The 24922-nt window shown below is 33.6% G+C and overlaps 3 protein-coding genes across 3 annotated transcripts; all 3 read left to right on the top strand.

The window, feature by feature from the left end:
- The first annotated feature begins 4122 nt into the window (after positions 1 to 4122).
- LOC113776850 (putative pentatricopeptide repeat-containing protein At5g08310, mitochondrial) lies at positions 4123 to 8980 on the top strand. The gene is made up of 3 exons (XM_027321905.1): positions 4123 to 6905; positions 7390 to 7443; positions 8803 to 8980. The coding sequence occupies exon 1, from the start codon at positions 4123 to 4125 to the stop codon at positions 6580 to 6582; it is 2460 nt and encodes an 819-aa protein (XP_027177706.1). The 3' UTR covers positions 6583 to 6905; positions 7390 to 7443; positions 8803 to 8980.
- Positions 8981 to 12736: 3756 nt separating this feature from the next.
- LOC113778848 (alkane hydroxylase MAH1-like) lies at positions 12737 to 14423 on the top strand. Its single transcript, XM_027324358.1, has one exon. The coding sequence runs from the start codon at positions 12737 to 12739 to the stop codon at positions 14288 to 14290; it is 1554 nt and encodes a 517-aa protein (XP_027180159.1). The 3' UTR covers positions 14291 to 14423.
- A 2902-nt stretch (positions 14424 to 17325) lies between these two features.
- LOC113777465 (alkane hydroxylase MAH1) lies at positions 17326 to 18858 on the top strand. Its single transcript, XM_027322555.1, has one exon. The coding sequence runs from the start codon at positions 17326 to 17328 to the stop codon at positions 18856 to 18858; it is 1533 nt and encodes a 510-aa protein (XP_027178356.1).
- Positions 18859 to 24922: the final 6064 nt, after the last annotated feature.

Consider the following 24922-nt stretch of genomic DNA (forward strand, 5'->3'; position numbering starts at 1 on the left):
ATTTTATGTTTCTTAAAAATTCATATTGGTCAAATTTGGTTCCTATTTAAGTTTCCAACTAATTTTTTGTCAGAATCCATCATGTGCCTTGTACATAATCATTTTTTAAGGGCAAATTGTCAAATCAAATTTTATATAATCCGATTTATAGTCTCTCACATTTCACAAAATGAATTTTTTTCGTCCCTAACATTTTACAAAATGAATTATTTCGTCCCTCAGATTTCATAAAATGAATTTTTTCATCCCTCATATTTTTCAAAATAAATTTTTTCATCCCCCATTGATCATGTGTATGAATAATATTTTTTCTTTAAACACATATATATATATATTTATTTATTTGATTTCACCTGAATAGTACAAATAGCATGTGATATATTTCTATTTGATTTTATCCAAACAGACTAATCATAGTTGTACACATACTATTCAATAGATATATACAGGGGTTTAAAACTAAGAATTTTATTTTAAACCCATGTATATATCTATATGATTTCACCATGTGAATCTATTCAATATTTGTGGCTTTTCTCTTTTGGTAATAATTTATTTATTGAATTGTAAAATAAGGTCATCTTATTAATGGGTTCTAGTTCGAATTCCATAGCAGTGCTAGCAAATTCCAATTTAAATTTGAAATTTTTACTTGCCACTTTTAAGACCAACAGTTGAATTATTTACCTTGTGATTGTTTTAAAATTTGAAAGTGCCAATCATTTACTTCTTTTTGTCATACTTTTCTTTTATTTATTTTTTCTGTTCAAATTTATTTTGATATAAACACTTGATAATGTTTAGGATTAAATGTTTTCTTCGTTTCAATTTTCGAGTAAAACGAAATGAATATGAGTGAAAAATTAACAATTTTTTTAAATCCATGTATATATCTATTTAATTTTACCTAAATAGTACGAATATCATGTAATATATCTCTTTTTTATTTTGCCTGTGCGAAATCAAATAGATATATATTACATGCTATTTGTATTACTCAGGTAAAATTAAATAGATATATACATGGGTTTAAAAAAAACTATTCGCATACATGATCAATAAGAGATGAAAAAATCCATTTTGAAAAATGTGAAGGATAAAAAATTCATTTGTGAAATATGAGGGACGAAAAAATTCATTTTGTGAAATGTAAGGGACTATGAATCGACTTATGTAAAATTTGATTTGATAATTTTGCCCTTAAAAAATAATCACTTGCAAGACACATGATAGATTTCGACCAAAAATTAGTCGGAAACCTAGGTAGGAACAAAATTTAATCAATGTGAATTTGTAAGGGACGTAAAATTACACTTTTAAAAGTGAGGGACGAAAAAAATTATTTTGCAAAATGTGAGAGACGTTTTGAACGATTTTCCTTTCCAATTAATATTTCAGCGCCCCCTCCCTCCCCCCCCCCTTTTTGTGAATGAACTTATGATGAAACATTAGGAGTTAATCTTAAAGCAAAGTCAAAGTGAGATCCATAATAATTCCAATATAATTGTTTAAAAAATATTTTTTTTATCATTCACTGTACCACTTTTTATAATATAATGCATTTGAAGTTAGAAATTTATAAAAAAGTCAACAAGTGGTTCGGAAATGTGTCTAGAGAGTAGAGAGTGATAAAGAATTTATTTTTAAAAATGATTTACTTTTAAACTAAACACATTTATGCCAAACCTTTCAAGTATATAATACTCTCTTTAGTAGAGAAAGTCTTGATTTACGTTAAAGCCGAGGAATTATGTTTTCAAATTCCCCATTCTCCTCCCATTTTTTAAACTAGTATTTTGACCCGTGCTATGCACGGGATTACATTTCAAATCAAAATAATATTATATATATTTAGATATTGTGGTACAGAATAATACATATATATATATAGACTAAAAATTTTAAAGAAGTGTATGCTTAACATGTTGAAAAAATTTTAATTTATAATGATTTACATGATAGAGGAATTGTTAACACATTTAAGGAGAGTGTTGGTTGGATGGTAAGGTGAGAAGAGTTTTCTTAAAAAAAAGTCAATTTATCAGTACCCGACAAAACATATTATGTTATACCCATATATCAAAACTTATAATATAACAAAATAAATTATAACCAATTTATTTTCTTTCATTTTTAGAAAAAAAAATCTTTCTCCTATCTTGTATAGCTAAAATTGTTGACTGCATTTAGATTAGCATTTTTCATAAACTTTAACGTATATTTAAAAAAATCTATGTAATATATGTTTTTAGAGTTTTCAAAATTATTAAAAATCACCATCATTTCCCTCTTCTCTTATCCGCTAGCTAGTCATGAGATGTCTCCTACGACTTTCGTATTTTCTATCATGGTACCACTCTCTCTATTATTATTATTCTTTTTCATCTATGTCATACCCCCCTTTCTTCTTTTCTCCTTTCTCCGCCCATCCTTGTAACCCACATTTCTTTTTCAACCTTTCTCGCCACTTTTCAAGTCCTCATCATTTTCTTCCCTCACTCCTCCCCCCATACCCAACCTCTAAATTCATATCCTTGCGACCCAATATATTTAACTTTACCTATCATAATGAAAATATAAAATTGAAAATTGATTACAATGGTTGCAATTATTAGTATCTAAAAATGGAAATGAAAAACTGATAATATCTGTAATATCCTCAAGTACTGCAATTAATATATATATATATATATATTTAACATAGCAAATACATATTTACATATGAAGACAGCAATAAGAATACATAAAATAATTAATGATACCAAAAGTTATCTTTAGTGTTTGGGTTTTGCACTCTTATTCAAATCTAATCAGGGTCAAATTTGGGCCAGATATATACAAATTAAGTAGTATTTTAGGGTCGAATGTTCTATATTTTTCTCTTAAACTATAATGTTATTTTTTTAAAAGATTTTTGGTAGAATTGGTGTTGTTATTATCATTATTTTTATCAAAAATGAACATTTCAAAAAAAAATTTCCACGTTAAAAGGCCAGTAGTACTTTGTTTTTTATTTAATGATTTCATAATTTAAATTTCATGAATGGTACAATTCTTGATTTTTTAAATCCACGACATTATTTCCTTTTTGTTTTTCTATTTAATTTTGCTCTTTTACTTAGGATTACTATGTTAAAAGATAAAATATTATCATTTACTTTTTTACTTTTACTAAGTTTGGGAATGTTTTCTCTTTATCTACCCTCCCACTAATAAACTTCAAACCAAATTCCTATATAAGTGGAGCCACTTCTTACTTATTTAAATTAGAAAGGCACGGAAGCCACTTCTTACTTAGGTAAATGTTATTTGCACTCCATTTTTTATTATTTGCAATTCCACCATTTGCTTTATCATATAGTCTAATTAATGAAAACTATATGATCAAAATGATTATTGAAGTGTGAATAACAAAAATGGAGTGTAAATAAACTTACTTATTTAAATTAATAAGAAAGCATGAAAAGATATTATATTTGTTATCTCTTGTTATGGTCTTATAGAAGTTTTAATTGGAGTTGAATCATAAATAATGCAAGGCAATCGGAAACGTGATAAGTTGAAGTTCAAATAAGGTAACATGCACATTAACTAACAATTTGAAATGAAATGATTTTAAAAAATAACCAACAATTTCAAATGTGAATAGTAGATATGGAAGTTAAAGAGAAATATATTTTATAAATTAAGTTAAATGTGAAATGCTAGAAAAATAGAATCGATAGTGGGAAGATGTGTGGAGGCTTGTTGCTAAAAATCCCTTCTCAAATTTATATAGATATAGATCCTATATTTTCTTCACCTACTAAGAATAACAAAAGAAAAAGACAGAAAAATTTTAGTTCCCTCTTCATCAACTAAAACAGAATTTTTTTTTCTCACACACTAAAAAGGGTTTATCCTTATTTATTTGTTAAAACATTCCTAATACATCTTTACTTGAATTTTAACAGTCAAAATAATAAATTCTAACTAGTAGATTGATCTGAAGCAGTTGGTCATTTGAATTTTGAATCCTGAGAAAGATGACCCTCGACACTCAAAACAACAGTCCTGTTTCTGAAGGCTAATGTCCCTAATAATTGTTTTAACATTTGAATTGCTAATCCCTTTTTCAGAAGAATGGCCCTGTTTTCAAGAACCAACAATTTGCTCAATGGCTTGTGTAAAAAATTCAGCATTCTTTTCCAATTATCGAATCCCATTTGCACAAAAGCCAATCCAGACCAATTACAGTTGGCTAACAGTCTCATCTCCATCTTCACAAGGAGACCCTTTATCCCTGAAGGCCAAGAACTGAATGTTCTGGGGTCAAAACTCACCACTGAAATCGTTGAAACCGTTTTGAAAGGGCTCAAGAGTTGGAAAATAGCTGATAGGTTTTTCAAATGGGCTTCAAGTCAATGTGGGTTCAGGCACAATTGCTATACTTACAATGCCATGGCTTCAATCCTATCACATGCTCGACAAAGTGCCTCACTGAGGGATTTAACTACAGAGCTGGTGAGTTCAAGGTGTTATATGACACCGGGGGCTTTTGGTTACTTTTTAAGGTGTTTGGGAAGTCAAGGGCTGGTTCAGGAAGCTAATGCCTTGTTTGATGAGGTGAAAAGATTGAATCTTTGTGTCCTGAATGGTTACAGCTATAGTTGCCTTTTGGAGGTGATTGCGAAGTCCGGTAATGTTGATTTGATTGACTTTAGAATAAATGAAATGCGTGGATTAGGGTGGCAGCTTGATAAGTACTCTTTGACTCCAGCGTTGCAATGTTATTGCAATGCAGGGAAGTTCCAACAGGCGTTGGATGTGTTTAATGAAATGCATCAGAAGGGATGGCTTGATGCTCATGTTTTCTCAATCTTGGCGGTGTCTTTTAGCAAATTGGGTGAGGTGGATAAAGCGTTTGAGCTGATAGAAAGGATGGATAATCTCAAGATTAACTTGAATGAGAAAACTTTCTATGTCTTGATTCATGGGTTTGTTGGGGAAGGAAGAGCAGACAAGGCCATACAACTCTTAGATAGAGTGCAGAAACTGGGAATTAGTCCAGACATTTCAATTTATGATGTGCTAATTAGAGGTCTGTGCAAGAATAAAGAGATTAAGAAAGCTCTGCAGTTGTACTCAGAAATTAATGAGTTAGGTATACACCCTGATGTTAAAACAGTTGCGGAGCTTATATCATGTGTGCTTGAGGAGAGAGATATCATGCGGTTACTGGAGGAAAGGCCACAAGATTTAGATGCGGAATCAATTCTTCTGTTGTATAATTCTGTTTTAAAAGGTCTTGTCAATATTGGCTTAGTTAACAAAGCTCATTGTTTGCTAAGATCAATGATGCATGATGGATCGGGTATCGATCTTGATGTGGACAAACTATTTGGTGGACAAACAATTCGCCCTAACACCACTTCCTTTGAGATAATTGTTGATGCTCTTTGTTCAAGTGGTAAGTTAGATGATGCTTTGGGTCTCTTCAGAGATATGGATAGAATCAATTGTTCCCGTAGTGTAATACTGTACAATAATATGATTGATTTTTTGAGTAATGCCGATAGGCTGACTGAATGTTATGAACTGCTGATTGAGATGAAGGAATTCGGATTCCAGCCGACACATTTTACGTACAATTCCATATTTGGTTGCCTGTGCAGGCAAATGAATGTTACCCGGGCCCTTCATCTTGTCAGAGATATGCGTGCTTGTGGTCATGAGCCTTGGATAAAAAACTATACACTGCTTATCAAGAAACTGTGCAAACATGGGAGAGCAGTTGAGGCTTGTAACTTTCTTGATGAAATGGTGATAGAAGGTTTCCTTCCTGATATGGTTGCATATTCTACAGCTATTGATGGTCTTTTGAAGATCAAAGAAATAGACAGAGCTTTGAAGCTGTTTAGGGACATTTGTCTGCGTGGTTATGGCCCTGACGTGGTTGCCTACAATATTTTAATACATGGGTTGTGTAAGGCCCAAAAGTTGCCTGAAGCACAAGACCTCCTGAATGAGATGCTGGAGAAGGGGCTTGTTCCATCAGTTGTTACTTACAATTTGCTTATCGATGGATGGTGTAAGAATGGTGATATTGATCAGGCCATGTTATGCCTATTGAGAATGGCTGAGAAAGAGCGAGAGCCCAATGTCTTTACTTACACTACTTTAATAGATGGCCTATGTAATGCAGAAAGACCAAGTGATGCACTGAAGCTTTGGATGGAAATGGAAGAAACTGGGTGTGCTCCGAACAGGATAACTTTTATGGCCCTAATCAATGGGCTCTGCAAGTGCAATAGGACTTCTGATGCTCTAGTATATTTGCTCAAGATGGAGGAGAAGGACATGATTCCTGATGCTTTTATTTATGTAGCATTAATAGATGCACATTTATCTAATTCGGACCCAGGAACAGCTTTTGACTTGTTCACAAAAATGATCCAGAACAGAATTTTTCCTGATTCAACTGATAAGAACAATGTGATTCTTAAGCAAGCAATATCTAGTTTATCTGAAGATCCTAGAACCTCATCAAGTGTTAAGCATCTTATGGCCCTGGGGAGCATTCCCGCACATCTGTGTTTCTGAAGTGTGAATTAGAATAAATATCTGGTTGCACCGTTAATGGTCTAGTGTGACTATTATCAGATGGTAACTCAGTTAAAACTAAGGTGTATCAGAATGGTATAATTGAATGATATTGGAGCCTTCATCAATGAATTCATAGCATTGTACTTTTGGCCTTCAGGGTCCTTGGAGCCTCTAATCCTGCCTCCAGCTTCAGGACTATATAATTCCTTCATCTATGAATATGTGCTGTGGCATCAAAATCTATGAAAGTCCAGTTGAGACTGCAATCTAGCTGCCTCAGCTTCAGGACCAAATCTGCAAGTAGTCCCTTTTTAGTGTTGGTGAGGAATTTTTACTCATTCTTTTACAGTATGTTCTGTTTCCATTTTTACCCCCAAAAACATGTATATGCTTGGAAGATTATGGGTTTATTTAGTAGACTATTGATACTGGTGGTGAATATTAAATGATTTTTGTTATATTTTTATTCGCAAAATAGAAATAGGGAAATTTATGTCTGAGAAATCGACTTCACGATGGATTTCTTCTTTCTTTCTTCTTTCTGCATTCTATCTTCTTCTTCTAATTTGTCCTCTTCTTTTTCTTCTCAAACTCCCTTAACTCCTCTTTTCCTTTACCATTTCAGAATGTACATACGGGTCTTAAGTGAGTATTAATTCCAAATATGATATAATACACCCTTAACAGTTATGTTTTAGATTAAGTGGTCATCCTCTGGAATTTCTGTCTGTGTGAACACCGTAGACTTTTTGTCACATTTGTTTTGATGTTAACAATTTACTTTTATTTCTTTTTGTCCAATAGGAAATTGGCGTCAATGATGATTGCTTGATCGGATGCACTTCCAAGCCAAGCATGGTATATAAATCTTTTCTTTATCTTCATCTTGTAATTCACAAATTTACACTTGCAATTCTATCATGGTCCTTGGATGCTTGATTGCTTTATATAAATTTGATCGGTGGACTTATGACTTTTCTGATAAAATTTTCAAGGATGCAGCACATCATATATTGAGATAGTGCTATTCACTTGGAATTCATATGTGCATCTAGAATTCATGGAGAATGAAAAGGGGAGAAGGAGAGGGAGGAGAGAGTTTGAGAAGTGAAAGAAAAAAGGGTTGATGAGGTTACGCAACTTAAATTTTCGAGATGATTTGAAGCCTGAAAAATGAAGGATTATAATGAAAATGAAAGTCACTTTCCATTTTCATTTTAGCATTGTGTGACTTGTGTCATATTCTGTTAAAGAAGGGGGAGATGAATTAAAGCCTGTGAAAATGGCATAGGCCACATTTTGTTCACTGCTTTTATGCTAGTACAGAACACTGCAAATAGAGGCATAAATCACTCCCATCAAGAGTCTCAAACATTAGCAGCAGCTTTGCTTAAAAGCTGTCTTTCCTGGTTGTTAAGCCTTTCTTCCATTAGGTGTGGGAATTAAAAATTAGAAACAAACCATAAGGTGCTGCAGAAACCAAAATTCCTATCAAATTCAGACCTTTGCATTAGACTTGTCATTGCTTCCTTCAAAGCTCAGCAGGAGAAGCATGAGTAAAAGATGTTCTTTCCTTCATTTCCTCTGCTGTCTTATGCGCTGCCTCTCCTACTACGTCAGCAGCAGATTTAGCTGATTCCTCCATGGCCACCTTGCTTGTTTGGAAGCTCTTCTCTGCTGCCTCTTTCATTTTTACTCCAACATTATCAAGACCCTCATCATGGCCATTAGCACTAGGTTCAAATTTTCTCCTGAAACTGATTAATACATACAGAAGTTAGACCCTGCAGATTGATAAATGCATCAATGCTGATGTACTTGGCTCCTTTCAATCATCAAACTCACTCTATATCTGGTTGAAGGGGGCTTATTTGAAGCTTATCAATAACAGATTTGATCCCTTTCCAATACATTATTGATGACTCTAGAAAAGAGTATCCATTTTGTAAGAGTCATTTTGCAGATGGTCGCTCGTGCTTTTCTTGAACATTGTTTGGTACATCATGATATTCGGATACACAGACTTTCTCAATGGAGAGTGCTAAAGTAAAGCAAAATATAGCTGCTAGGATTACTCCTCTGACCTTATTCATTTTTTTCTCTGAACTTTTGCTCATGTACTTCTAGTTCAGATTCTTGAAATTTGTTACTTGTTTGAACGAGATTTGAGGACTGAACAATCTCCAACTAACAAGAACGTGGCTTTTTGTTGTGCAGGGCAGGAGTTTCTCACGTTTGAACAATTCTGCAGTAATGGGCATCCAATGAATATGTCCTTGGGGCAAATTCAGCTTTGGTCCTCATCTCCCGTTAGGATCTAACTTAGGGCCTATCTTGTTTCCCACAAGAAGAAAAAAGAAAAGATATAGGGCCATTTGATAAAACTGAAATCTGAATCAGAACCACTTATTTATGCTATCAAGTTAAGTACTGAATTTTACACTTTCTCCATTTTGGTCCCTCATATTTTCTAATCCTATCTTATTTTTGACCACCACGTTCGCCTATTGACACATTGGTCCTTGATGTTTCTGCACGATGCAATTCGAGGACAATTGACATCAACCAAAACTACCCATTACATGTAATCAACGGCTAAAGGGTAAAATGCGAGACTAGATTTAAACAATTACCATATGAAATATATACACATAATATATATAAGAAAAAGGAAAAAATAGAACATGTGCCAATAAACTAATGGCCGTCCTAAAAGATTTCTGTTCAACTTTTCCGTGAAACTAACAATACAACTAGTTCCCTTTGTTACAGAATTCGCCCTCTATTAACTGTTAATTTTACACCTCACAAAGTACAAGCAACTTAGTGCACAATTACAAACTAAGAAAATGGATGGTATAACTTTTTCTTTCTGTCTTTTTTTCTAGCAAGGGAGGGGTGAATTTAAGAAACGAGGAAGGAGTAGGGAGATTAGAGCCCAAATTTTCTACTTCCTGACATCTTAAACTTAGTCACTATATCAAAGTTTTCTGGATGGATGGACTAACTTGAATTTCCTTTTTGTATTCCGAGCCGAAAATATCTTATATGGAGCCTTCTACAGAAGGATTGATCTTTTAATTTAATTGAAGATACATGAACAACTGTGTGCGAGAGGAAAAGGGAAACTTTTGAATCATGGCATTCAATCACCAAATGCTACCAATTCTAATATCCAAGAGAAAAAAGATATTACAAGATTTGCATTCACTGTATCTTGTGATGTGCCATCTCCTTGGAAGCAAAAGAAATAGGAAGCACATTTATACACGCAAGTAAAACTTATCAAAGTTGCATCATTCCATTCTGAAGGGCATGAACAAACTGTTTCTCAAAAAGGTGCATGTTAGTATGTCTAATGACTGTTTTGCTGAATGTTCAAGTGCCACTTATTTGCTTAAATGTCTTCTACTAAGAGAAAATAATAAATATTTCATCCCTCCTGATATTATGAAAAGGAAAACGACTACAATTACAGTACGCAGGACAGAAGATCTTTTGCACAATTTTGGTCTCACCCATTCAAATAAAGGGGAAGATATGGAGGAATCACTTCACATTTCATCATTATCAGGTGCAAAGAACTTTACACGAGAGTTATACTACGTTGCAATCAGTATACATTTTTCCCTTATGAACCCCATAAATAAGTACCTTTCGTTTCATATTTGTAATCTTTTCTCATTCAAAATCAACATTTGGAATCCAATAGTACTTATAAAGTTGCTCAACCATGGATAGGGAGTAGAGAAAGTGCAAGAATGTAAATTAAGCACAGCATCCAATTTGTAAGAATTCTTGCTACGCAGCATTCTCCCATCACGGTGTTTCTTTGTTGATTCATGCAGCTATCTTTTTCAAAACTATTTAAACATATTCTGTGATTATCAGGGCAGGTGGATAACAAAAAAAGCTATATTCAACAAGCAGGAGGAGCAGCCAACGAAGTTCGGGTATTAATAACAATTCTTGCATGATCTTTGATTGTATGTTCTTGTTTTCAATTGCAAAGAAGAGGGCTTAGATGGTTATTTTTGGAACTCTAAACTATATGTAAAAGTAAAGAATAGAATTACTTGACAGATTATGAACCTGGGCTCTTTGATTCTTTTTCCTTTGTTACGAAAATTCATTTATTCAATGATCAAAAAGGCACTTAAGTGACTTCCCCCCATTCATTCATTCTTCAATAATGAAATAAGGTCATGTCGCTATTGTACTGGGATTTGTATGATTTAAGCCAAGTAGAAAGACTGGAAGAGATTTGTTTCGCACTAGGGTTTTATTCATTTTGCTTTCTTTTTTTTTTTATCTTTCTTTAATTTTTTTTTTTGGTAGGACTTTTGTTCATGTTAATAATTGTATGATCCTTCATGGTTCTAAGAGACATGGATAAATAACAAGATAAAGTGTAGATACCTGATAACGCATCTTGTATGGAGGATTGCGTGGTCTGGATGGGAACAAATTTTTTCCTTTATTTTTCGATAGTTATGAAGAAGATTTAAAACAACTGATGCTTTTGTGGGGATTACTATTTTAGGCAAAGGGGAAAAAAAAAAGAAGAAGAAGGAGAAGAATTAAACAATTAAAAAAGGAAAAAAATATGGCTTTATGGTTTTCATCATGGTAGTTTATATATATATAATTAGATCGAGTGGTTCAATCCTAACAAGGTCAACATCCTTATAAACTCAAGCCACTCCACAATCCTGTCTTTATTGTAATATGGAATATAAGGCACATAATTCCTTAGTATAAAAAATAACCATTCTAGAGGATCCTAGATTCCTAGCTAATTTTGGGTATCAACATTACTTGAAAGGAATTCTCCCCTAAATAATAGCTCTTGTGACGCTTATATAGGACTTATCTATTGGTAGATAATACAGGCTTCTGTCTTTTCGAAAAAAAAAAAAGAGAAAAGTTGTACCCTGTTGCATTGATTTTTCACTAAAGAAATCCACCTATATTGAACATGTTTGTAAAGATTCAGATATGTATGGTATGGGATAGTAACAGTTAGCAGACTATAATGTAAGATTGTTGCACCTCTAAATTTGAACAAGAGAAGCCTAGATAGTAGAACACGTACAAGGTAGTTTACATCAGCCAAAAATTTTGGATTGGTGGTGGGTACGAGTCAACAGAGGGTGATGCAATCCATGCATTTCTTTGGTTTCTCGTTGGCAAAGAGACCAAGCACAATTCATCTATTCAATGAGGATGTTAGTAGATAGGCAGCAAAGGGTTAGCGTACAAATAGAGGTCGCAATTTGGATTAAGATCTATTTATCTATCCATATAATCCATAATTAAATAGATTTGGATTATCCATTTATAGTATTGATTTTAAATGGTTGATCAAAGTAAAACCATTAAATTAAATAAATTTATATGAATTATCCACAAAAACTATATATATCCATTTACTTAAAAATCATGTTTCTGTCTTGTGCTATTGTGGCATGCATTTAAGGAAATGCTTTCATGATGAAAGTTTCATCTGATGTTGAGAAACGAGAGGGACCACCCTTGCTGTAAGGCCAAGTGCTGTACCTGGTCTAACTTGCAAGGCGCTTGGCTCCTTTTAAGCAAGATCTCGGGTTCAAGTCTTGTGAACGAAGAGACAGGTGTTGGGAGAGCTTGCGCCTCTTATGGGGTGCAACTTGGCTCAACTCTGAATTAGTCAGGACCCAAAGTGGCTACTGCATACCAAGGGATCTGATCAAAAAAAAAAAGTTACTAAAATATTTAAATAGATAATTGATTTTTATTTAATCCATTTAGATCCATTTGTTAAATGGATCTAAATGAATTGGATAAATTTCATCCACCATTCATTAAGTCAAAACCAATTATGAACCATTTATCCATATTGCCACCTCTACCTACAAATACATACATGAAAGTGTTGATGCAATATTGCATTGAATTTTTTCAGAAGCCTACAAAAATCATGAGAACGTCAGTTAAACTCATTTTGTTGGTAGTTGACTGTTGCCAGTATCCATTTCTCTTAGTAGTTCAAAATTGCCAAGTTCTGATCCTTTCTGATATAATTCACAGATTATTCAGGCTACAAAAACCAAAGCTTGAGCTTCTTCTCTTAACTTTTTCCTCGATCTTGAAAGCATTGGTCAGAACATAAATGGCTCTAGTACTAGGAGCCTTGGGGTACTTTGAGATCATATTAGCATTTTTTTGCTTTATCTATTTGTGGGCTTTAAGGAATGATAAAGGGCTTCCATGGAACTGGCCGATCATTGGAATGCTGCCGAATCTTATCCTGTATGCAAATTGGCTTCATGACAATTGCACTAAAGTTGCAAGACTAGCTGGAGGAACTTTCCTGTTTAAAGGTCCGTGGTTCTTCAACATGGATACGCTGCTCACTGTTGATCCTGCTAATATTCACCACATCATGAGTGGAAATTTTCCGAATTTCCCCAAAGGGCCTAAGTTCAAGGAGATGTTTGATGTTTTGGGAGATGGTATTTTCAATGCAGACATGGATTTGTGGAAAAGCCAAAGAAAAACTACTAGGTTTTTGATTAATCATCATAGGTTTCATCAGTTTTTGGTGAAAACTAGTCGTGATAAGGTTGAAAAAGGGCTTATTCCAGTTCTTGATCATCTATGCAAAACAGGCCAAGTGTTGGACCTGCAAGATTTGTTCCAGAGATTCACATTTGATACAACATGCAAATTAGTCACAGGTTATGATCCTGGCTGCGTGTCAATCAATTTTCCAGATGTTCCGTTTGCAAGAGCCTTGGATAGAGCTGAAGAAGCGATAGTTGCAAGGCATATTCAGCCTGAAAGCACATGGAAGTTACAAAGATTGCTAAATATTGGAGAAGAGAAGAAGTACAGTGAAGCTTGGAAAACTTTAGATCGTGTTATCGGTGAGTACATCTCGAAGAAAAGAGAAGAACTAAGCAGCAAGTCTTCGTCAAAATCAAGAACTGATGATCAAGATGGCATTGATTTGTTAACATCATACATTACTGAAGCAAAAACCATGGAATTGCCAAGTCATGATGATACTTTCCTAAGAGATACCATATTGAATCTCATGATCGCGGGGCGAGATACAACCAGCTCAGCTCTCACTTGGTTTTTCTGGCTTCTTTCACAGAATCCCATCGTTGAAACGAAGATCAGGGAAGAATTAAGGTCAATTACACCCCCGGTTGATACTGAAAAATACCAACTTTTCAAGGTTCAAGACTTGAACAAGTTGGTGTATCTGCATGGAGCATTGTGTGAATCACTGAGGCTTTATCCACCAGTTCCATTCCAGCATAAGGAGCCCCTTGAACCAGACATCCTTCCAACAGGCCACCAAGTCTACCCAAAGATGAAGATTATGTTTTCTTTGTATGCAATGGGAAGAATGGCATCGATCTGGGGGAAAGATTGCATGGAAATGAAGCCCGAGAGGTGGATATCGGATCGTGGAACGATTAAGCATGAGCCATCATACAAGTTCTTGGCTTTCAATGCTGGCCCTAGGACTTGCCTTGGAAAAGAAGTGGCTTTCACACAGCTAAAGGCAGTTGCTGCAACTATAATCCACAATTACCATGTTCGAGTGGTTAAAGGGCAAAAAATTGTCCCTAACATTTCTGTCATTCTCTATATTAAGCAAGGCTTGAAGGTCAAGGTTAGCAAAAGGTGGGATCAAGAACATGGAAATTAAGCTTAATTTCGTCTATTCTAGCTTCCAAATCCTCCTGGGTTCTGTTGTGATTCTCAGTCCTGTGTCATATAATCCGAATATTTACCCTATGTAACCTATATAATATGTTAATTGTGTTGAATTATAGTCCCCGTTTTCGAGTCTTAATTTGAGTACTATCCCAATTAATGTATCGTCTCTTGTTTGCTTATAAAATATAGTAATTACAGTATGTGTTTGTTGTTATTGTATTTCACATCTTAATCTTCTTATAATATGAACAAGTTATACCTTAATATAGAACAGCAGGTTGATGCATTACACGTCCTCGTCTATAACAGCATGTACGACATTATCATTTTAGTCGAAAATCAAGGTGTTATTCTTTTTCGGTATTAAAAAAAATGTGAAGAAAAGGCTGAAAGATAGAAAGAGATAACCATCCCTGTTAAAATTTCAACCAAGTTTAAGAGAAAAAAAAAATGGTAGCTAGCCAAACATTGATTAAAAATTATGGAGTAGTTTCTAGCAAAAGGCTAATAACACAGTAACAAACCTATAAGTTTTAAGTTAGTGCCTCTAATACTGATTAACATTTTGCAACTTTGGAAATGTAATTTGAGTATATATATATATGTACAGTGGTGAATTGAGGGAGGGTTCACTCAGGATTCAGGACTTTTCCGAGAAAGGATCAATAGCAAATTATTGTCAGAAAAACTGTTTGGACCGATTTTGTTTCATTTTCATATGATTAATTCATTTTGTTTAGAATGTAACGCACTTTCAACAGTTTATAAATATACAACAAAATTTTATGAGCCTGACACGTGTTATTAAAATCGATGTACAAGATATGATTTAAATTTTTTTTTTTTAACCAAATCATAGACTTCAACCTTTTCATACAGTTGCTACCTGCAACTGTGCTTTGCCTAACTCCCCCCAAAAAAAGGTTAGGGCAACCTCCACATCCTCAGGGTGTAGGTAGGTGGGTAGCCTGCTAGGCTTGAGAAAGGGATTCTTCATTTGTGACAGGAAGAGACCTGAGACACAAATGGACATGTGTCTCCAATTCTAACAATAATCTTCACTCTAACCTTTCAATATTGGCTTTATCTTTTATATTTCCTTTTGTGCAGTCATCGAACTACTTGCTGATCATCCATTAGGACCTTTAGACTTTGATCATCATGTAGTACGTTTCCATGTTGTATAATCAATGAATCAATGTACCATATAGACATGAATAAGACATTATATCTCTCTTGTAATTATTTGACAACAACAAAATTTCTTTAATTACTTCAATTTGTAATGTACCCAAAACTTAAGCTAATTCATAAGAATATTTTAAATTTTTGGGTATCTTTCTTGCCAGTCACATCATGTAGAAGGAAATGTATCCAATGAGACAATGTTTGCGTAGATTATGTAACTTATCTTATGTTTACAGTTGATGGTATTGAAATTTCTCCTCCATCTCTCCACTACCTCTCACCCACATATAGTAGTACTATTTTTGAGGAGAGACTAAATCATATCCTTCTGCTACATCTAACTTGTACAAAGTGTGGATTTCAGATAGAAAGATGCAGTAATTCACAGTTAATCTAACCTTCATGTCTCCTATATGCTAGCTGATATGGTTTCTTGATTACCTCTATATAAATTGATAAGCTACATAATCCAATTAGATTCATCACATGCCATTAGACATGCAGTCAATGTCGATCATATATTCTTCATTAAATAATAAAAATCAACTATTCTCCATACTCTATAAAATCAATCTCTAATTATTATAGTCTATCTTGTTTCAGCTGCTAGTTTCAAATGTTTTGACAAAAGTGTTTTGTGTGTAGGATTTGGAATTCTTGCTAAAGAACTGTAACGAGAAATACGACTCTTCTCACAACAAAGTCTTCTTGGTTGACAAAATGCTTTTGAATTGTGACATTTGATGAAAACCATTTTAGACATGAAGTAGACTTTATCCCTTGTAATTATTTGACAGCAACAAAATTGCTTTAATTACTTCAATTTGTAATAGATAATCTATATCTAAAACTTAAGTTAATTCATAAGCATATATTTAACCATTGGGTGCCTTTCTTGCCAGTCATAAATATATCATGTGGAAGTAACGATTGAATTCATCATCGATAAATTCACTCGCAAAAAAAGATAAATTTATTCAACTAAACATGTAATTATGCAAGTAAAACTTGCATTTTTTTTAAAGTAAAGTAAACTTGCATGTTTCGTAATTGCATCTATACGACATCGTTAGTGATCGAGGTGAATTTAGAAAACTTGAGAATATCAAAATGTAATGTCCAAAATTAGAATGTAGATGAGAACTAGTCAAACTATTAGAGGTGCAAACTAGTATTTTTTTTTTCCTTGTAAGTTTTACAAGCTTCCTTATAAAACATACTTTACGAAACAAAGAAGAGGATCGACATTGGTTCAAGAAATTATGGAATTGGATACCTGTCATTTTTAGTTTCTGGTTGGGAAAGAAACTCCACAACCAACAAGGTTTTCTAAGTAAAATAGATGACGCAAGAAGAAATGTATTCTTGCATTTTCTGGGCCTGCTAAAGAGTAAAATGGTCCAATGCTGTACGGCCTATAAACTTGAATACTCCTACTTGCCTCAACTACAGTAAGATATTTAGCAACTCAGCATAACCATTACGGTCTCATAATTTTATCCAAAACTAGGGACTACTAGTGCAACAAGAAAGCTTCATTTTCTATTGGATAATCTCTAGAGTAACGTGCATGGTTATATAAATGCACAAACAAGCCAAAGTTGATCTTCCTGTATGATCAAGATATATATACATTGTTGTTACAGTTAGATGCATAACACATGAGTAAAATTTGAATTTGAATTTTATATTCAGATGGGTTGTTATGTATTCAATGATGATGTGTATACACTGTACGTGTATAAAAGATTAACTTATATATAGAGAGAGAGTTAAACCAACTAAGAAAACGTACAAGTTTGCAAATATTTTCATATTGTTCCTCAGCTACTTAAAATGGCCTTGTTTTCGTTGGGTTATTTTGAAATTTTCCTAGCAATTATATGCTTCTTTTATCTTAGAAATTTAAGAAGCTTCAAAAGACTTGCATGGAAATTGCCAATTCTAGGCACATTTCCTTATCTGATTATGAATATTCATCGAATTCATGATAAGTGTGCTGAGGTTTTGGAGAAGACCAGGGGCACTTACCACCTTAAGGGGCCTTCTTTTGCAAATATGGACATTCTGGGCACTGTTGATCCAGCAAATGTGCACTATATAATGAGTTCAAATTTCGTGAATTTCCCAAAAGGGCCGGAATTCAAGAAAATATTTGAGGTTTTGGGAGATGGGATATTCAATTCTGACTTGGATTTGTGGAAATGCCAGAGGAAACTTGCTAGAGCTCTACTTAATCATCAAAGTTTCCACAAGTTCTTGGTCAGCACTAGCTGGAACAAAGTGGAAAAAGGGCTTATTCCCATTCTTGATTATGTTGCTAAACAAGGCCTAATGGTGGATTTACAAGATGTATTCCAGAGATTAACCTTTGATACAACTTGTACATTTGTCACAGGCTATGATCCTGGATGTCTTTCTGTCGATTTCCCGGGTGTTCCATTCTCCAAGGCCATGGATGAGGTTGAAGAAGCAATATTTATGAGACATATTTTGCCTGAAATTGTTCTGAAATTGGAAAGGTGGCTAGGAATAGGACAAGAAAAGAAACTGAGCAAATCTTGGAAAATCCTAGATGAAGTCATCTGTAAGTACATCTCAGTGAAGCAAGAAGAGCTGAAAAAAGGAACAAAGTCCACAAATGATGAAGAGGGCTTTGATCTTTTGACATCATATATCAATCTAGGTGATAATGATATCACCACAGGATTGAAGAGGGATGACAAGTTCTTGAGAGATACCATTATAAACTTTATGATTGCTGGAAGAGACACAACTAGTTCAGCATTAACTTGGTTTATTTGGCTTGTTTCAACTCATCCTACAGTGTTGAATAAGATCAGGGAAGAATTGAAATCAGTCATTCAGGTTAACGAAGAAGCCGAAAATTTTAGGCTGTTCAAAGTGGATGAACTGAAGAATCTTGTTTATATTCATGCTGCATTATGTGAATCAATGAGGCTATATCCACCTGTTCCATTCCAGCATAAGTTTCCTCTTCAACCAGACACACTTCCAAGTGGTCATCGAGTTCATCCAAAAATAAAGGTAATATTTTCTCTGTACGCCATGGGGAGGATGAAGTTTATATGGGGCAAAGATTCATGGGAATTCAAGCCAGAGAGATGGATTTCTGAGAGGGGAACAATCAAACATGAGCCCTCCTACAAGTTCTTGGCTTTCAACGCTGGACCGCGAACTTGTCTGGGGAAAGAAGTGGCATTTACTCAGATGAAAGCTGTTGCTGCTGCCATGATCCATAACTACAACGTTGAAATGGTGGAAGGTCATCCTGTGGTGCCTAATCTTTCTGTCATTCTTTACATGAAGCATGGCCTCAAAGTTAGGGTTAGCAAGAGATGGGCTTAAATTTCATCTAAACAGCATGTGTGTTTGTGTGTGTGTGTTCCTTTTCTAGTGATCAAACCGATCTCCATTCAAAAATGATATGGAGCTTGGTTTTAAATTTTAGTTGAATTTAGTGTCCAAGTAGCTCAAGGTGTCTAAAAAGTAGGCTTTCAAGCAAAAAGTGTACCTATGGAATTTTACTTTTGTATCTTTTTTTAATTTTTTTTTTCTTGCATCATATCATGTGCTTTGTTTGAGAAGCAGCACCTGTAAGAAATTCTAAGACTTTTGTTTTTGTTGATGCTAAGCATAAAATCTAGTTAAGCTGTAAAAAAGAGAAGAATATGCTGCCTATATTTGATCAATTTTACTTTTAAACACCATCTTACCCTAAAAAAGAAAAAGATTTCAATTAAAATTATAGGGGAAAGAAAATCATTTTTGCCTTCCAATGTAAGGGGAAATCTACTTTTGTCTCAAACATATGTATATATTATATGCTGAAGAGTAGTCTATTATCAAGTATTTTACCCTTTTACTAACTTGACAAGGATAAGTTTTTATTTTATTTTTTTATTCCCTTTCTAATAGACGTGAAATAGAACGTGTGATGAGCACACAAGTCATATTTTTCCCAATTTTAACAAATTAACTACATTTCAACTCATTTTTTTCTAAAAGTGACAAAGGGACAAATTTTGCAAGTATTATGAAGTACCAATTCTTTCCCATAAATCTTAAATTGGAAGGAAGTTTCTATTTCTAGGCACGGATTGTTTCTGGGCACAAATGGTATTACGTCCTATAATCACTCTCTCAACTCTTTGGTTTTCAAGCCCAAGAAAAATATTCCCCTTGCTTCTTAATATATATAGATCATTTCCAATATTAAATTCCACTTCAATAAGTGGTGGCAAGCAAATGAACCTCACACGTATATTGATCACCTTTCAGCAATTAAATATGGAAATTAATCTTTCTTTTTTTAGAAAAAATCCCGTACATGAAGGAGGGCCGTCATCCCTAATTTTATTAATTGTTTAATAAAAATACAATCAATAAATTAATACATGAGAATTTTTTTTTTAAAAAAAAAGGAGTAAAATGTCCGAATACTCACACACATAAATTAATAAACTATCGTTTACATTTCCTGACAGATGGAAACCCTAATCTATCTACACGAGCTTCACCTCTATCCAACCTCGGAAGAAAAATCTCTTCGGAAAAAAAAAAAAAAACTATATTCCAAGTGGGTTATAGATTGGACTATTATAGAGACAGTATATTGACATAACATTGCCTTACCTTCATTTATATTTTGTACTCAAATCATTGTGCAAAATGTGAAATAGCACATAAAATTTCAACAAAATTCATGCGGCAAAATTAATTAATGTTAAATGTGAAATTTAACTACATATATTACTTCCACTTGCAAATTAATTAACGTACAAGAAATTGTATTTTCTGATGACTAGTGGCATAGTTTATTAGTTCATCTTATTGAAAAAGAGATTAGATTGTGGGTGAATTACTCCATTCGTGATTCTAAAAAGAAGAATTCACATTCATGTGATCGTGGTATATAATTTTCCTTTTCCCAGGAAGTCGTCCATTAATTCTTCCCTGACTCCACAAAATCTTTATCAAAAAAATGGAATTTTTTGGGATAATTTCAGAAACGTCCCCTAAGGTTTTTGACAATTGTAAGAAGTTCCCTTTTGATTTTAAATATTTTTTTGGGATAATTTCAGAAGCCACTCGCAAGATTTCTATCAATTTCAGTAAGCTCCCCTCTAATTCTAAATATTACACATACCACTCTTGTTTTTATTGTTTAACCTACAAAAAAAAAACCCAATCATTTATAATTATTTTTCAATGTAACCTAAAATACACATTTTTTGTCAAAAGAAAAAGAAAAGAAGAGTTTGTTAATAATATTCTTTAACTACTCATCACTAGAACAATTGCTAACCATCTGTTGACTTCTTCAAAAAAAAAAAAAAAAAAACACTTCAAAACCAGATCCTATGCAGGTCCAACAACTTGAACAGCCCAAAAATCATAACCACAAGCTATTCATTCAACACTAGGTTTCCAATAAATGGTCTTCTAGCTTTCTCCAATAGACCCACAATAACTGCCTCTTTAGATATTAAAAGTCAATGTGATTACTTGACTAAAACCAAATAATCATTGATATCACAAACACCACCAAATCCCTTTATCTTTGTATCTAATCTGCAGCAACCTTTTAACAACCCAGTCCCTAAAAAACTACTACCATTTTCCTGAACTTTTGATCTTCAATAACACCTAGTTCTATCAGACCATAAAAAAAAAAAAAAAACAACCAAAATTACATGAATCATATTTACCAAGATGGACAATAGGTATAAAGGCAAAGAGGAACAAGGAAAAGGAAGGGGGTAGCAATGGTAGCAAATACCGAGCGGAAGGGAAAAGAAAAGAAAGGACAATTTGACAATTTGTTAGTAAAGGAGGGTCAAGGAAAAAGAGCAAAGTTAGTGAAAAAGACAATTTAACTTATACTCGTTATATATTTTGAAATAATGTAGGTTTTTTGGTCCCAAATCTTGGCATGACTCAAGCCTTGAGAGAGAATTAGAGTTCCAAGTCAAGTCTTAATCTATATATTATTGATGCTATAAAAACGTCCAAGTCTGAAAATAACAAAACAAAACAACATATCGAGTTGGGGTGTAGTCAACTGCCCCTCCTAGCACCCGGTTGTCTTGAAAAGGAAGGAAAGGAAACAAGAAATATATATATGTCTTGAGAATGTTGGAGGAGGGATCATAATAATGTCTCTTGGAGAAGCAATGTGGCCAATCCATGGCTATTAAGATGGAAACTCCACAGCATGAATATGAATGGGGACATCTTGGCCTATGCCAATAAACTAGGCAACTTCAATTGGTACATCATTTCAACCCGTACTTAGGTAGGCCAGGTGCAAAGGTGATTTTTGAGAAGATGAGGTATTTTGAGAACTTGAAGTATCTTGTTGTATAGGAACCCTTTGAAGAAATAACACTTAATTAAAAAAAAAAATTAAACCCTTATGAAGAAATAACTCTTAATGAAGTTGCTCAAATGGCGAGTAACGATATTGTGGGTTAAGTAAAATTAATTTGTAACTTTTAAGGTACTTGAGTTTTGCTACTGTGCATTAATTTTCTTTATTTATTTATTCTTCATCAAACTACTGCAGCAACTATGATAATAAAATTTATTTGACAATTCAGTGAGTGCACAAATCATGTTTTAATAGATTTTAAGCCTAATATTGTTGCGTTTCGATAGGAGATTATTTGAAATATTGCTCCTATCTGAAATAACCACTGTAATACTTTTTATGATGTAATATATGTGAAATAAAAATACAATTATAAAATAAAATATTAATTAAAAATTATGTTTGTGATGTAAGTAAAATAATTTTTAAAATTACTTTTCTATTTAAATACACTCACAGACGTTAATTCTCTTTTGGCTAGTGAAGTCACGGGCCTGTGCCCCCACTGGACGGTACTTAGGTCCACTATTGGATCATGCCAATGTTCAAGAGCTGGTTACTATACTACTCATAAAGTGTTCGGATTCAACTTCTTACGTCCAATATTCCGACATGTAAATATTATGTTGGTCACTACTGCTCATATGTTGCCCTACATATGTAACAATGGACCTAGGCCAACATGAAAATATTATGTTTAGCATGAATAAAAACTTCTATCGTTTCGGGAAATAAAAATTTTTTACGTCCAATATTCCACGTCACATTAATTTGAACCTCACCTACTTGTTTGACATTCTTTTTCGAGTGCAGAATTACATTTTATTCGACCTTAAAATACCACCTTGACTATAAAAGAACCTCACTCTAATTTAATCGACATCCATATACTACCTCACCTGCTTGTTGGAGGTTTATTTATAAGAGAAGAATTATATTCTACTCCACCACCAAATACTAGCTCACCTATTTTTTGGAGGTTCATTATTAAGCGGAGAAATTTGTTCGAGGCTTTTAGAGTTTTCTTCGTTATCAGAGTTCGAATCTTATGCTTGATAATTGAAAGTGAGAAGAGTGTGGAGAAGTGTGGAAGAATAAACCAAAAAAAAAAATGTAGAGAATTTTATTCCTCTCCATCTCCATGTGCCACTCCTTACCATTATTACAATTACTTCTAAGGAGTATTTGCACCAATGTATGGATTATACTACATCTTAAGGCCCATGGATTCCTAAACTTATTTTAATCTTTCTAATCTAAGTACTGACTTAAGTATTGGAGACTCCCTTAAAAATAAAGGTCCTCCCTTTTTAAAATATATTAATAGGTACCTAAACATATCAAAGTTTGAAATTTACTTTAAGATCGATGGCGACTCGAAAGAAATATTTCAACTGCAATAATCACATTTTATTTGTTCCTTCATACTATTCCCCCTACAGAATGATATTCATTTCAATTCCGTTTTTGAGAATTATGATTGTCTAGAGCCCAAAAATACTCTATTCGTATCATTACTTGAATATTATTATGCTCTCAAAAACTCATTATCGCAGCAACTACTCTTTATTATACAAGAAAAGTTTGCATTTGATAACACACTAAATGCAATTGCCCTCCTAATCTTAGAGTGAAAGCTCTGCTGTTGATTCTTTCCCCCTCCCCTTACAAATAAATAACAAAACAAAAATGAAAATCAGAATTCTATTGCAAATACAAGCGATTGCTTTGCTTCTTTTGGGATTTTATCCGTATGGGAGGCTTAACTTCATTTCTTGAAGTTTTAAGGGTGTGATGGAAATGTTTATCCAGAACGAAGCAGGTCACAGATAAACAGACTATCCAAGATCAATGGACAAAACAACAAGGAAGGATCCATCTAGAAAAATTCCGAAGTCAGATATTGTCAGGTATACATACAATATACAGGATTTAGAAGAAACTAGCTCGATCGAATGGTTTAACTCCAGAACCACATAGCTTTGGTTCAATGGCCATAAAAGGGATTAATCTCTTTTTAAATCATAAATCGGGGATTTAAAACCTATTTATAACAAAAAAAAATTCAAAAGAGGAGGTAGAACATCCTTTTAATCTAATCAGATCTATATACCTACTAGTTTTTTATATAATTTTTTTAGATTTTTATTGTTTTTTAGAGTATGATAGATTAAGTTATATAAATGTTACGACGGTGACAAAACAAAAAAGAATAGGTTAACTCCAGTTGTAAGCTATGAACTGCAACTACTCGTGAGTTCATCAAAAGAATAACTCTTCTAATTACTAACATGGTCAGAACTGAGAAGTCAACAAAAGTGGCTCTTTTTTTTTTTGGTTCTTGTTAGTGGCATGGTCAGAAGTCAAGAAAAGTGTAATCAACAGAAGAAAAGTACTGCCAGTATGCCATTCCCTCCCCTTGAAAAAGAGGACTTTTGGGAAGATCCATTGAGCCGTTTTTCCGATCAAATCGAGCTTTAATAATTGTCAGTATCTACCCCGTTGTTAAACTAGAAAAATTGGATGATCTCAACGTACAAAAAGCAACTCATGAAAACTTCAGCTCTCAATCAATAATCTATTGATCAATAAAGATCTCAACTTGTGTCTCTTTGGGGGCGGGGCCCGCAAGGAATATTTTTGTGATGATAAAAAAAATAAAAATAAAAATAAAGAACTCAACTTGAATACAACATTTGAACTCTTTTCAGAAATAAATCCATGCTCAAACACTACAATTACCTTCAAATGTTTAAAGTTGTATAATTTCTAAGGAGTGAACCTTGGGTGGTAAAATACTCTTACTAATGTCTTGAGCTCGAGTCATCAAGGTATAAATAGAGTCCAACTGATGGTCTTCTTTCTTATTTAATCAAAAAGAAAAAGAAAATTGCTTGTCTAACGAGTGCGTGGCCATTTCTCTAAGTGTAAATTTATTCTAAAAACAAAAAAATTGAAGTTAAAATGATAGCGTGCCTAATAGCTAGTTTGGGAGCTGAGATTTACACGGAATCGAAAACAAAGGAAGAGAAAGGTAGA

This window comes from Coffea eugenioides, chromosome 7 (assembly GCF_003713205.1).
Source record: "Coffea eugenioides isolate CCC68of chromosome 7, Ceug_1.0, whole genome shotgun sequence".
NCBI classification, from domain to species: Eukaryota; Viridiplantae; Streptophyta; class Magnoliopsida; order Gentianales; family Rubiaceae; genus Coffea; species Coffea eugenioides.